At 36.6% G+C, this 16,214-nt stretch overlaps 1 protein-coding gene across 1 annotated transcript; it reads left to right on the top strand.

Moving 5' to 3' along the window:
• Positions 1-1,387: 1,387 nt before the first annotated feature.
• Positions 1,388-2,184, top strand: LOC110573948 (OCIA domain-containing protein 1-like). Its single transcript, XM_044916381.1, is given in 2 exon segments — positions 1,388-1,658; positions 1,661-2,184. Coding segments are annotated over 2 exon segments (744 nt in total). The 3' UTR covers positions 2,134-2,184.
• Positions 2,185-16,214: the final 14,030 nt, after the last annotated feature.

Below are 16,214 nucleotides of genomic sequence, written 5' to 3'. Positions count from 1 at the left end.
CTTTCATTCATGACTTGATTTATTTGGGTCCTTTCTCTTTTCTTTTTAATAAGTCTGGCTAGGGGTTTATCAATCTTATTAATTCTTTCAAAGAACCAGCTCCTGATTTCATTGATCTGTTCTACTGTGGGTTTTTTTTTTTTAATTTCTGTCATTTCTGCTCTAATCTTTATTACTTCATTTCTCCTGCTGGATTAAGGCTTTATTTGCTGTTCTTTTTCCAGCTCCTTCAGGTGTAAGGTTAGGTTGTATATTTGAGACTTTTCTTGTTTCTTGAGGTAGAAAACCAAAAAGACTACACCTAAAAATTGCTAGAACTGATACAGGAATCCATCACAGGATAGAAAATCAATGCACAGAAGTTAGTTGCATTTCCATACACTAACAATGAAGCAGAAGAAAGAGAAATCAAGGAACTGATCCCATTTACAAATACACCAAAAACCATAAGATACCTAGGAATAAACCTAACCACAGAGGTAAAAAATCTGTACTCTGAAAACTATAGAACACTTATGAAAGAAATTGAAGATGACACAAAGAAATGGAAAAACATTCCATGCTCATGGATTGGAAGAACAAATATTGTTAAAATGTCTATCCTACCCAAAGCAATCTACACATTCAATATAATCCCTATCAAAATACCATCAACATTTTTCACAGAGTTGGAACAAACAATCCCAAAATTTGTATGGAACCACAGAAGAATCCAAATAGCCAAAGTAATGTTGAAAAAGAAAACCAAAGCTGGAGGCATCACAATTCCGGACTTCAAGTTATATTATAAAGCTGTAGTCATCAAGACAGTATGGTACCGGCATAAAAACAGACACATAGATTAATGGAACAGAATAAAGAACCCAGAAATGGACCCTCAGCTCTATGGTCAACTAATCTTGACAAAGCAGGAAAAAATATCTAGTGGAAAAAAGACTCTTCAATAAATGGTGCTGGGAAAATTGGACAGCCACATGCAGAAGAATGAAACTGGACCATTTCCTTACACCACACACAAACATAGACTCAAAATGGATGAAAGAACTAAATGTGACACAGGAATCCATCAAAATCCTAGAGGATAACACAGGCAGCAACCTCTTTGACCTCAGCCACAGTAAGTTCTCGCTAGACACATCTCCAAAGGCAAGGCAAACAAAAGCTGAGCTATCAGGACTTCATCAAGACAAAAAACTTCTGTACAGCAAAGGAAACAGCCAATAAAACTAAAAGGCGGTGGCTGTCTGCTCTCCACCCCCAACTCCACTGCAGTGCCCCCCCGGCTGCAGGTTTCCATGCGCTTTTCTTCCTTCTTGACCCTTATCGGGTCCCCTCAAGGCCTTCTGCCCCCAATCGCCCAGGCTCACCGCTGCCATCCAGAGGAAAAATGAATGGGAGGGCTGATTTTCGAGAGCTGAATGCAGAAGTTCCAAGACCAATTCCCCACATAGGGGCTGATTACATTCCAACTAAAGAAGAAAGAAGAGTCTTCGCAGAGTGCAATGATGAAAGCTTCTGGTTCAGATCTGTTCCTTTGGCTGCAACAAGTATGTTGATTACTCAAGGATTAATTAGTAAAGGAATCCTTTCAAGTCATCCTAAATATGGTTCCATCCCTAAACTTATATTTGCTTGTATCATGGGATACTTTGCTGGAAAGTTTCTTACGTGAAAACTTGCCAAGAGAAGTTCAGAAATCTTGAGAATTCCCATCTGGGAGAAGCTTTACACTCAGCTTTACAGTCACGGCAATCTTCACCATCTGGGCACTATTCTCAGAAGTCAAAATATGACTCGAATTTGGGTGGTCATTCATCTTTTGTGACATCTCCAGCCGCAGACAACATAGAAAAAGAGATGCTTCCTCATTATGAGCCAATTCCATTCAGTGCTTCTATGAATGAATCTACTCCCACTGGTATTACTGATCATATTGCCCTAGGACCTGATCCCAACCCTGAAGAAAGTCCTAAGAGAAAAAATATTACATATGAGGAATTAAGGAATAAGAACAGAGAGTCATATGAAGTAACTTTAACACATAAGACTGACCCCTCAGTCAGGCCTATGCAGGAAAGAATGCCAAAAAAAGAAGTCAAAGTAAACAAATATGGAGATACTTGGGATGAGTGAAAAATTGCATCATTGGACCTACTGAAAGCGTTTCAATATCCAGCTTTATCTAGGTGGTCATGAATATCTGCATGCTTTGAGCTCAGCAGCAGTCTTCATAAACACATTTAAAACTAGAACCTAGGTTCTTGTGGTTTGGCTTATTAAAGTGATGTTAAAAACACAGATTTTAATGTGAATGTTGTGTGAATGTATTCACCTTGAGGAACTGTATGAATGATGATACTATACCATGATCACATCTAGTTTGTGAAATCATTTTAAGTTACAGGGCAAGGATACTTTCTTATGAAACTACAAAGAGATTGTCTACTCTAGGATCAGCATATATGGAAATAAGTATCTGCATGTTGAATTGGGGTGGGGGGGAGCAAGCATAATTTTAAGTGTTAAGCTTTACATCCAAAAATTATTAAAAAGCCTATCTCCAGTGTTTGCTGTATTCACTTATTAATGTTTATGGTAAATAAAACAAAAAGAAAAAAAAAAAAAAACCTAAAAGGCAACATGCAAAATTGGAGAAGATATTTGCAAATGTCTTATCAGATAAAGGGCTAGTATCCAAAATCTATAAAGAACTTATCATATTCAACACCAAAAACAAAAAATCCAGTCAAGAAATGGGCAGAAGACATGAATGGACATGTCTCCAAAGAAGACTTACAAATAGCAAACAGACACATGAAAAAATGCTCAACATCACTCAGCACTGGGGAAACACAAATCAAAACCACAATAAGATACCACCTCACACTAGTCAGAATGGCTAAAATGAACAACTCCGGAAACAACAAACATTGGCGAGGATGCTGAGAAAGGGGAACCCTCTTCCACTGTTGATAGGAATGGAAACTGGTACAGCCACTCTGAAAAGCAGTATGGAGTTTCCTCAAAAAGTTAAAAATAGAATCACCCTACAATCCAGCAATTGCCCTACTAGGTATTTATCCAAAGGATACAAACGTAGTGATCCGAAGGGGCACATGCACCCCAATGTTTATAGCAGCAATGTCCACAATAGCCAAAATATGAAAGAGCCCAGATGTCCATATATATGTATGTATGTGTATGTGTGTGTGTGTGTGTGTGTGTATGATGTAATATTACTCAGTCATCAAAAAGAATGAAATCTTGCCATTTGCAGTGACATGAATGGCACTAGGGGGTATTATGTTAAGTGAAAGAAGTCAGAGAAAGACAAATACCATATGATTTCACTCATAAGTGGAATTTAAGAAAGAAAACAGATGAACATAGGGAAAGGGAAGGAAAAATAAAATAAGATGAAACCAGAGAGGGAGACAAACCATAAGAGACTCTTAACCATAGGAAACAAACTGAAGGTTGCCGGAGGGGAGGTAGGTGGGGGGATGGGGTAACTGGGTGATGGGCATTAAGGAGGGCACTTGGAGTAATGAGCACTGGGTGTTATATGCAACTGATGAATCACTAAATTCTACCTCTGAAACTAATAATACAGTATGTTAATTAAATTGAATTTAAATAAAAATTAAAAAAAAAAGAAATGTAAATCCATTATCACTTAGGAAGAAGGAAAATAATACCAGATGGAAACTTGGAGCTATCCAAAGAAAGGAAGAAAGTTAAAATAATAAGTATAAGAATAAATGTAAAAATCCTTTTTTTCATATTTTAACTTTTTAAAAGATAACTGTTTAAAGAACTAAACAATGTATTGTGGAGTTTATAACACATGTGGAAGTAAAATGTATGCCTATACTAACACAGAGGACAGGAAAAGGAAACAGAAGTATATTATTTTAAAGTTCTTATATTACATATGAAGTGGCACAATATTATTTAAAGGTAGACTATTTTAAAGATGTATATTGTAAATCTAGAGCAAGCACCCTCCCCAAAACACATACATATACATAAACCAGAGGTATAGCTAGTGAGCCACTAGTGGAGAGAAAACAGAATACTACAAAATACTCAATCCAAAAACAAGGTAGAGAAAGAGGAAAACATAAATAAAGAACAGATTTAAACAAATCGAATAAGAAAACAAATAGATTTAGATTTAAATCCAGCTGTATCAATAATTACATTAAATACAAATAATCTAAATAGTCCAGTTAAAAGTCAAAGAAATTGTCAGACTGAATAAAAAAGCATACCCTAACAGAAGAAACCAGCATTAAATATAAAGTCAAAGATAAGTTAAAACTAAAAATATGTTTAAAAGGTATATGATGGAAAAACACTAATCAAAAGAAAACTGGAATGCCTATGTTAATACCACAACAAGAAATACAACCAAGCATAAAGAGACACATTTCATAATGACAAAAGGGTCACTTCCTCAAGACATAATAATCCTAAATGACTGGCCCCTAACAACAGAGTTTTATAATAGAGAAAGCAAAATAGATTGAAGTGAAAGGAAAAATAAACACATAATTATAGTTAGAGATTTCAACAGGCCTCTTTCAGTAATTGATAGAATAAGTAGACTAAAAATTCAATAAAAATACAGTATACTCAAACAACACTTGAATCAACTTGACTTAATTGACATTTATAGAATACTCCACTCAGCAGCATGTACTCAGAGAACTTACAATTTTCTCTGACCACAACAGAATGAAGAAATCAACAACAGAAAATTTATCTGGTGAATCTCAAAGTGTATTGAAATTAAACAAAATTATTCCAAATAATCCATGTGTCAAATAAAAAATCATAAGGAAAAATTTTAAATATCTTAAATGACAATGAAAATACAGATATCAAAATATGTGGCATGCAATTAAAGCAGAACTTACTAGAAAATTCATAACTTTTAACACTTATATTGGAGAAGAAAGTTCTAAAATAAATTATCTAAGCTCCCACCTTAAGCTAGAAAAAAGAACAAATTAAACGCAAGTTAAGAAGACAAATTAAATAATAAAAACAAAAACAGAAACCAATAGCATAGAAAATGAATAAAATAGAAAAAAATTGATAAAGACATCTGGTTGTTTGAAAAGATCATTAGCAGTAGCATCAAAAAATGTGAAATATTTAGGGAAAATTTAAACAAAGTATGTGCAAAACCTGTACACCAAAAAATACAAAACACTGTTGGATAAATTAAAGTAAACCTAAATAATTGGAGAGCTATACCATGCTTGTAGACTGGAAGACTTTGTACTTTAACATGTTAATTCTCCCTAAATTGATCAGTAGATTCAGATTGGGATTCCAATGAAAATTTCAGCAGGTTTTCTTTTTTTTTTTTTTTAATTTTTTTATTCTTATGTTAATCCCCATACATTACATCATTAGTTTTAGATGAAGTGTTCCATGATTCATTGTTTGTGCATAACACCCATTGCTCCATGCAGAATGTGCCCTCCTCAATACCCACCACCAGGCTAACCCATCCTCCCACCCCCCTCCCCTCTAGAACCCTCAGTTTGTTTTTCAGAGTCCATCGTCTCTCATGGTTCATCTACCCCTCCGATTTCCCCCACTTCATTCTTCCCCTCCCGCTACCTTCTTCTTCTTCTTTTTTTTTTTTCTTAACATATATTGCATTATTTGTTTCAGAGGTACAGATCTGAGATTCAACAGTCTTGCACAATTCACAGCGCTTACCAGAGCACATACCCTCCCCAGTGTCTATCACCCAGTCACCCCATCCTTCCCACCCCACCCCCCACTCCAGCAACCCTCAGTTTGTTTCCTGCGATTAAGAATTCCTCATATCAGTGAGATCATATGATACATGTCTTTCTCTGTTTGACTTATTTCGTTCAACGTAATACCCTCCAGTTCCATCCACGTTGTTGCAAATGGCAAGATCTCATTCCTTTTGATGGCTGCATAATATTCCATTGTATATATATACCACATCTTCTTTATCCATTCATCTGTTGATGGACGTCTTGGCTCTTTCCACAGTTTGGCTATTGTGGACATTGCTGCTATAAACATCGGGGTGCACGTACCCCTTCGGATCCCTACTTTTGTATCTTTGGGGTAAATACCCAGTAGTGCAATTTTCAGCAGGTTTTCTTGTGGAACTTGACAAGTTGACTTTAAAATTTTTAGGGAAGTTCAAAGTACTTAGAATATCCAAAACAATTTTGAAAGAGAATAATAAACTTGGAAAACTTACACTACCTGATTTCAAGACTTACTATAAAGCTACGTATATGACCCAATTTTAAAGAGATATGTGTGTATGCATAGATGTGGGGTGTGTGTGTGTGTGTGTGTGTATATTACAGTTGTATATATATACATACACATATATAACACATGCATATGGTTATACATAGTAGAAAGGCTGGCATGAAATACGCTAAAATGTTTTTTAAAAAAGCTACAGTAATCAAGACAGTGTGGAAGAAGTACAAGGATAGACATATAAATCAGTGGAAATGAACTGAGGGTCCAGAAATAAATCCACACACATCTGGGTCAGTTATCACTTTTGACCGAAGTGTCAAGGGAAACCAATGGGGAAAAAACAGTTGTTTCAACAAATGTTGCTGGAACAGTTGAATCTCAACCTTTCCCTCACATCATACCAAAAAAAGCTAACTTGACATGGATTGTAGACTTAAACGTAAAAGCTGAAACTATAAAACTTCTAGACGAAAACATGGAGGAAAATTTTTGTGACCTTAGGTTAGGCAAAGACTTCTTAGAGTATACAAAAAGCATGAACCATGAAAGAAAAAAATTGGTAAATTGGCCTTCAACAAAAATAAAAGTTTCTACTTTTTAAAAGGGACCATTACAAAAACAAAAAGGCAGGACATACAGGAAAATATTTACAACATATATGTGTGACAAAGGATCAATATCCAGAATATTTGAAGAATGTCTCAAACCCAGTAACAAGACAACCAATTTTTTATATTTGAATACTTTACAAAATAAGATATATAAATCTCAAATACATGAAAACATGTTTATCATCATTAGTCATAAATAAAATCTAAGTTCAAATCACAATGAGATACCAACACCCACTAGCATGGCATATATTTAGAAGACTGACCACATTAAGTATGAGGATATGGAGCAACTAGAATTTTCATACATGGCTGGGGTTATATATAATGTTTTAATCACTTTGAAAATAGTTTGGCAGTTTCATAAAAAGTTAAGTATACACTTACACAACCCAGCAGTTCCACTCTTAAGTATTCATCAAAGAAAAATGAGAATGTATTTCCACAAAAAGAATTGTACACAAATGGCCACAGAAAGTTTACTTCTAATAGTTCAAAACTGGAAACAACCTAAATATCTAACAACTGGTAAATGGATAAGCAAATTTTAGTATATCCGTAAAATGGAATACTAGTCAGCATTTTTCTTTAAAACTATATACTACATACAAAATGGATACACCTAAAAAACATTATGCTAAGCCAAAGAAGCCAGTCTCATACAAGTACTTATTATTTGATTTCATTTATAAGAAATTCTATAAAAGGTAAGTTTATGCTTTATTTTTTGCCTAGTATTATGAGTGGTAGGGGTATTGGTTGCAAGGCAGTATGAGAAAACATTTTGGGGTAATAGAAATGTTTTATAACTTGATTGTGGTGGTGTTTACTTGGGGGTATATATTTGTCAAAGCTCACCAAAATGTACACTTAAAATGAGTGAAATTTATTTTATGCAAATTATAAAGCTGATTTAAAAAAAAACTGGTCCCAGGAACCAACCCAGGCTCTCTCAGACTTACATTCAGGACTTCCAGAACTCCTTCCCACACGATTTTTTCAGCCTTATTTTTCATATGCCCCACATTCAAAATAATCCCCAAATACAAATTGGCTTATAGCCTGTCCTCCCTAAATAAGACTATTCATCCCTCCTACTCTTAGCTTCCTGAGCTTACATAAACCCTCTTCAGACTGCAGAGCCCAGATTGATGACCACTCCTTTCACAAAGCCTTCCTCTAGATCACCCTGATTTGTCTATCCTTTGTTATATGTACTGCTGTTACTGTTCAGGTCATTCATGATTCATTACGTGTGTTCCTCTCACTTCCCAAGATCAACTGTCACTCTCTGATATGCAGTCAACTCTAGTTCTCCCGGCAGTTATGTTCTATGTAGTTGCTGGGAACATTGAATTAGCGAATACTGAGGCATTGCTCCTAGGGAAAATACAAGGTTAGATTCCTGTGAGACTCTGGTCACAACATTTTCATCAACCAATTAATACATAACCTTGTTTTATGTGTGTTTTTGTTTAAAGACACTTTATTTAATACGTATTGTTGATTTATTGAATTCATGGTCAACATAACTTAGGCCTTAATTAAGCTTATCTGAGCTTATTTTCTCCCTTCTTGAACATCACAGCTTAGGAACAGTAAACAGCACTTCAGCACTACCCTCGGGGGCTATTTTAAATAAAGAAATAACCAAGAAAAATGCAAAAATATGGCCACCAAATACATCACAAAAGGACTCTTATTCAGAATATGAGAGAGAAAAACAAAAAGGTAGACTGATGCCTTGCTTTACCTCAGCTGGGAATGTGCATGTTGAGTGACTCAAATCTTCCTGTTACTACCATGAAAGAGCCATGAGCACTGATTTGGGGTTAACAATAAATTTCACCAAGATGCAAAATCGTAATTATGGAATCCGTGAATAATTAATATTGCTTGCACTTTGCAATGTATTGTACTGTGTAAGACACTTGTAAGCATTCAATAATTTGGGACGCCTGGGCGGCTCTGTCAGTTAAGTGTCTGCCTTCGGCTCAGGTCATGATCCCAGGGTCCTGGGATCGAGTCCCACATCTGGCTCCTTGCTGAGTGGTGAGCTGCTTCTGCCTCTGCCTGCCACCACCCCCGTTTGTGTGTTCTCACTCTCACTCTCTCTCCCTCTCACACACAAAGAAATAGATAAAAAAAATCTTTTAAAAAAAAAGCATTCAATAATTTATCTAGACAATTGGAAGGACAAAAGAAGGAACTAACTCATGACTTCACTTAAATCTCCATCGGAGAACCCTTATTTAAAATTCATTTTAGGAGGCATGTTCAGGCTGGAAGACAAGCTCTCCAAAGTTTCTGAGACTCTTGCAGAGGCAAAATGGAGTCCACTGCTAAGGAAAGGCTGAGAAGAAAATCTCAAAAGACTATCTGCTATTTGCAGTATCCATTAAAGAAAAGAGGTTTCTTGTTCTTTAACAGCAACCTGAAATTTATTGCTTCTGGTTGGGGAGAATTGATAAAAGAAAAAAATTGATTGCTGTTTCTAAAGCAAAGGGATATTTGTATACTTTTTGAAGAGAAAATAGATTCAAGAGGCAATACACATAATTTAATTTACCCCATTAAAAATTTCTTTTTAAGAATCAGTTGTGTTTCTATACACTATGCACTATCAACAAAATATCTGAAAAAATAGAACAATTCCATTCATAATAGCCTCAAAAACAATAAAATGCTTAGGAATAATTTTAACCAAGGAGGTGAAAGATCTATACACTGAAAACTATAAGACTTTAATGAAAGAAACTGAAGAAGATACAAATAAATGGAAAGATACCTCATGCTCATGAATTGGAAAATTTGATATCATTAAAATGTTCACAATACCCAAAGCCATATATAGATTCAATGCAATCTCTATCAAAATTCCAATGGCATTTTTCACAGAAACAGGAAAAAATAATCCTAAAATTTGTATGGAACCACAAAGAACTTGAATAGCCAAAGCAAACCTGAGAAAGAACAAAGCTGGAAGCATCACGCTTCCTGATTTCAAACTATACTACAAAGTTAGAGTAATCATAAACAGTATGATATTGGTATACAAATAGACACAGACAGATGTATTGGAATCAACAGCCCAGAAATAAACCCTCACATATACAATCAACTAATATTTGACAAGGGAGCCAAAGATACTCAATGGGGAAAGGACAGTCTCTTCAATAAATGGTGCTGGGAAAATTGGATAATCACATGTAGAAGAATGAAATTAGAACGCTATCTTACACAATTAACAAAAATTAGCTGAAAATGGATTACAGACTTAAACGCAAGACCTGAAACTATAAAACTTCTGGAAGAAAACACAGAAGAAAAACTCCTTGACGTTAGTCTTGGCAATAATTTTTGGATATGACACCAAAAGCACAAGCAACAACAGCCAAAATAAGTAAGTGGGGTTTCATCAAAATAAAAAGCTTACCCACAGCAAAATAAACAATTAACAAAATGAAAAGGCAACCTACATAATGGGAGGAAATATTTGCAAATCATGGTTCTGACAAGGGGTTAATATCCAAAATATATAAGGAAATCATACAAGTCAATAGCAAAAAATAAACAATCCTATTTTTAAAAATGGACAGAGGGACTGAATAGACATTTTTCCAAAGAAGACAGAGAGATGGCCAACAGACACATGAAAAGATACTCAACATCATTAATTACCAGAGAAATATAAATCAAAACCACAATGAGCTATCACCTCATACCTGTTACAATGGCTAACAGGTCATCATGTCATCAAAAAGACAGGAGATGGTGCACCTGGGTGGCTCAGTCGTTAAGCGTCTGCCTTCGGCTCAGGTCACAGTCCCAGGGTCCTGGGATCGAGCCCCACATCGGGCTCCCTGCCTGGCGGGAAGCCTGCTTCTCCCTCTCCCACTCCCTCTGCTTGTGTTCCCTCTCTCGCCGTGTCTCTCCCTGTCAAATAAATAAAAAAATCTTTAAACAAAACAAAACAAAAACAAACAAAAAAAAGACAGGAGATAACAAGTATTGGCAAGGATATGGAGAAAAGGGAAATCTTGTGCACTGTTGGTGGGAATGTAAATTGGTGCAGCCACTATGGAAAGTGGTATGGAGCTTCCTCAAAATATTAAAAATAAAACTACCATATGATCCAGTAATCCCATTTCTGGGTATATATTCAAAGGAAATGAAATCAGGATCTCAAAGAGATATCTGTACCCCCATGTTCACAGAAGCATTATTCACAACAGCCCAGAAATGGAAACAACCTAAATGTGCATCTACAGATGAATGGGTAAAATCATACACACACACACACACACACACACACACACATACACACACACACAATGGAATAGTACTCAGCTGTGGGAAGAAAAGAAATCCTGCCATTTGCAACAACATGGATGAACCCTGAGGACATTATGCGAAGTGAAATAAGCAAGACAGAGAAAGACAGATACTGTATGATATCACTTAAATATGGAATCTAAAAAAGATGAACTCATAGAAACAGAGCAGAATGGTGGTTGCCAATAGCTGGGGAATGGGAGAAATAAGGAAATGTAGGTCAAAGGATACAAACTTCCAGTTATATATATGATGAATAAGTTCTGGAGATCTAATATACAGCATGGTGATTATAGTTCACAATACTGTATTATATACTTGGAGGTTGCTAAAAGACTAGATCTTAAAATGTTCTCATCACAAGAAATAAATGGTAATTATGTGAGGTGATGGAGGTGTTAGCTAATGCTACTGAGGTAATCATTTCACAATACCTATATATCAAATCAACTTGTATACCTTAAACTTACACAATGTTATATGTCGATTATATCTCAAAGCTGGGGAAAATTTTTCCTTTTGAGAATAATCCAGAAAGGAAACCATCAAAACAAAAATAACAAGAACACCAAGAAGTATTTTAAGTTAAAATGCCCAGTGTTGGCAGACATGGGTAAATGAGCATTCTTGTACATTGCTAATGAGAGTTTAAATTGATACAAATTTTCTAAGGGGGCTGGGTGGTAATATATATCAAGAGCCCTAAAAATACCTTATTTTTTGATCTGGTAATTCCACTCCTGGAAATCTAACCTAAGGAAATAATCTAAGATGCAGGTTAGGATTTATGTGTCACAATGTTCATGCAGTGTATTATAATAGAAAGACCTTGAAACAAGCCAAGTGGTTAACAAAGGAGAAATAGTTAAATAAATAAATAACGGTACATCCCTTTGTAGCTCAAACGTAGGTCTACCTCCTCCCTGCCCCTTTTCTACCTTTTATGTTCAAGGTCACCTTTCTCATTAAATGAGGGAAGGAGAATTTTTATGCTAAGGGTACTCAAGGGGCTTGTCTCGCCATTTCCAGCTCCACCTTGGACTGTCATTTACTTCACAGATGGTCTCCATATAGAACTGCTAGATGTAGTCACCTCCAAGGATACTATGGAGACTGGACTTGGAATTGGCCACACTGCCCTTTACTGACCTTTTACTTTATTCTTCAAACATCATACCACAAGACTCTGAGTATAGCAGATTTTTCCCAACTATTGGATTAGAGAAAATTATACAATAGGAATGAAGAACCTAAAGCTGTATGTGATAGGAATTTTCTCCAGTCTAGGGATAAGCACTCTAATACTTAAGTCCTTCATGGAAGGGAGGATGGTTCCTTTCACTGATAAGATTACATGTCCTCTCTCTCCTCCTCTGTCCCCACCTCTTTTCTAATCTCTTCCCACTGAACCTCCATGCAAGTTTTAGAAACCTCTCTTCCAATCTGTAAGAGTTAATCTCCCCACCCCCAGGGGTACATGTCCTCCAATTCAAATGATCCATTCTAGAATAAAGTTCTATTTGGGGGTGGGGTTGAGAAGGAGGCAAAATTTTAGCAGAAGAGTCAATAATGGTTTGACAATGCAATCTGGAGGGGATGGGCAAAGGCAGGGGTGGGGGGGTGTGTAGAGAGTAGCAATCCAAGACTCATGGAGCAGAGCAGGGTGAGTATAGATACTCAGCATCTGGTCTGTCTCTTTTGTGATACCCGCTTCATTAAGAATTGCAAATGTGCCTCTTTGTTCTCCCAATTTTCCAGCAAGTAACTGTTGAACAAAGTGTATAACCTCCAAGAATAAACAGTATTTTTCTGAAATAATAGTTTAAGTCAATGGCTCTCAACCCGACTGCACATTAGAATCCCTGATGTTTTTCAAAAATTTCAATGCCCAGGCCCCCGTCTCCAAAGATTCTGCTTTAATTGCTCTGGTGCAAATACTCAAATCAAGCACTGGAAATTATGCTACAATTGTTGAAAAAGTTATTGAATAATACTTTAAGATTTGTTCTGAAGCTTGCTTGCTCTGGAATTTAGAGTCTAAACAGGCTTTCTTTCTTTTAATTTATGCAAACTTTGGGTTACATTTCATGAGACCCAAGTGTTTGAATATAACATTTTTGATTATAATATCTTTAATTGATCATAATATACCTTTAATTCAAGTATAGTTAACATACAGTGTTACAGGGCGCCTGAGTGGCTCAGTCGGTTAAGCGTCTGCCTTCAGCTCAGGTCATGATCCCAGGACGCTGGGCTCAAGTCCCACATTGGGCTCCCTGCTCGGTGGGGAGTCTGCTTCTCCCTCTAACCCTCCCCACTACTTGTGCTCTTGTTGTCTCTCATGCTCTCTCTCTCTCAAGTAAATAAATAAAATCTTTAAAAAAAATGCAGTGTTATATTAGTTTCAGGTGTACAATATAATGATTCAACAATTCTATACATTACTCAGTGCTCCTCATGATAAGTATAAATACCCTTCACCTATTTCACCCATCCCCCTGACAACCAATGAGAGGTTAGTATCCAAAATATATAAAGAACTTACACAGCTCAACACCAAAAACCAAATAATCTAATTTTAAAAATGGACAGAAGACATGAACAGACATTTCTCTAAAGAAGACATACAGATAGCCAACAAACACATGAAAAGATGCTCAACATCGCTAATAATTAGGGAAATACAAATCAAAACTATAATGAGATATTACCTCACACCTGTCAGAATGGTTGAACTCCAAAACACAAGAAATAACAAGGGCTGGCATGGATGTGGAGAATAAGGAACCCTCATGCACTGTTGGTGGGAATGCAAGCTGGTGTAGACACTGTGGAAAACAGTATGGAGGTTCCTCAAAAAATTAAAAACAGAAATACCATATGTACTATATGTTGGCTAACTGAACATAATAAAAAAAATACCATATGATCCAGTAATTCCACCACTGGATATTTATCCAAAGAAAACAAAACACTAACTCAAGGGGCTCCTGGGTGGTTCAGTTGGTTGAATGTCCGACTCATAGTTTTGGCTCAGGTCATGATCTCAGGGTCATGGGATCAAGCCCCACATTGGGCTCCCTGATTAAAATGGAGTCTGCTTGAGATTCCCTCTCCCTCTGCACCCTCCCCGCCACTGCTTGCACGCACATATTTTCTCTCTCTCTCAAATAAATAAATAAATAAAATATTTTTTAAAAAACACTAATTCAAAGGGATACTTGCCTCCCTATGTTTATTGAAGCATTATTTATAATAGCCAAGATATGGAAGCAACCCAGTGTCCATCCATAGACAAAGGGATAAAGAAGATGTGGTATATATACATATATATACATACACACACACTGAATGGAATAGTACTTAGACAGCCTTTCCTAAAGAGAGCTCAAGGAGTATTAGTTTGGTGAGATTTCAACAGGCATTGGAACCTAAAAAGAAAATTTTAAAGGTTCTGTGCTCAAATAGGTTTTGGAAATATCTAAACTCCAAAAGAAAATAAATCTTCCCTTGCTGCAGGATTTTTCAGGGACTGTGATGTGTCAGTATGCACAGTGACTCTCCAAGAGGCTATGTATAGTATGAAGTATTTTCTAAACTTACTTGGAAATAAGAATTTTTGATTATTTGTTTTGTAAGATGGCTCTCGGAATCTCTGTCCAAGAAATATAGGTTGAAAAATACTAGCCATCCTTAATTTAAAGAAATTATTTTAAAATTATTATTTAAGAAGCAAATTAATCATACTATTAACTATATCTTTGGCTTAATCTTTAAGATTTCACTTCTCTACATAGTGAACAGACCTACTGAATGTTGGATAATCAGACAAATCCACTGATACTCTTTCCATTGAACAGTGGAGTCCATATCCCCTCTCCTTGAACAGAAGTGAGTTTGTGATTCTATCAGCCTAGAGGATTATGTAGGCTAATCATAAAGACCCACGCAACTTTGGCCTTGTTTGCTAGAACATTTACTGTTGGAGCTCTAAGCAACACATATGTTATAAAGTAAATATGCCCTCCCAAAAAATTCATATGTTGAAATCCTAACCCCTAATGTGATGCTATTAGGATGTGGGGCCCTTAGGAGGTAAATAGGTCATGCGAATGGACCTCTTATGAATGGGATTAATGCCCTTGTAAGAAGAGACAGGAGAGCTTGCTCTCTCTGTTCTGCTCTTTAAAGCTATTCCCAGTTGTTCAAATATTCCCAGCTGCAGCCCCCAGACATCCTGAAACAGACAAGCCATCCCCACAGTGCTCTGTTAGAATTCCTGATCCACAGAATTTGTGAGCATAGTAAGTTTTGGGGTGGCTTATTATGCAGCAGCAGATAACCAAAACAGTCTAAAAGAAGCTATAAAGACATATGGAGACTCAATCACAATTTTAACAGAGCACATTGAGAGAAGGAAGATACGAAGAGGCATGAGGAAGACAAGTCAGCTCCACAGGTAAGCGGGAAAGGCTTAAATAGATGCTCTATTCCTCCTAATTTTAGAGAGATGGCCCCATCATATCTACAAGGAGAATAAAGCTAGTGCCTGGCAGGAAAATGGGCTGAAACATCAAAGATCCTTGGTTTATGTCTTGTTGACATGATAAACAGTGCTTCCATCAGCACCTTGTGACCCACCACAGTGGCCAGCCAGCCTGAATGAGAGTCTTGAGCCCCTCCAGCTTGCGCTCATCTCAGCATTTTCTCCCCAGGCTGGCAGGGCCAGCTTTCTGAAACACACCCACTAGGATCCCTCCCTCCCTCCCCTGCAGAGGTCAGCAAACTAGTCTTGCTCTCAGCACAAGAAAGAGATTGGTGGCTTGATTGTTAGAGGGAAAGAGGAATAGCTCCCAGCCATGGTATTGGAGAATGAGGTCTTTGGAGGGACGGTAGAAGCTGTTTTCTTACTGCGGCGTTTGCATTCTTATTTGTATATCCAGTTATCACAGTTGGGTTTTCATCTGGATCCAGAGTTATCATATTCTAAAT

Source organism: Neomonachus schauinslandi, chromosome 6 (assembly GCF_002201575.2).
Source record: "Neomonachus schauinslandi chromosome 6, ASM220157v2, whole genome shotgun sequence".
NCBI lineage: Eukaryota > Metazoa > Chordata > Mammalia > Carnivora > Phocidae > Neomonachus > Neomonachus schauinslandi.
The sequence above is the reverse complement of the archived record's forward strand: the minus strand, read 5'-3'. Positions and strand labels throughout refer to the sequence as shown.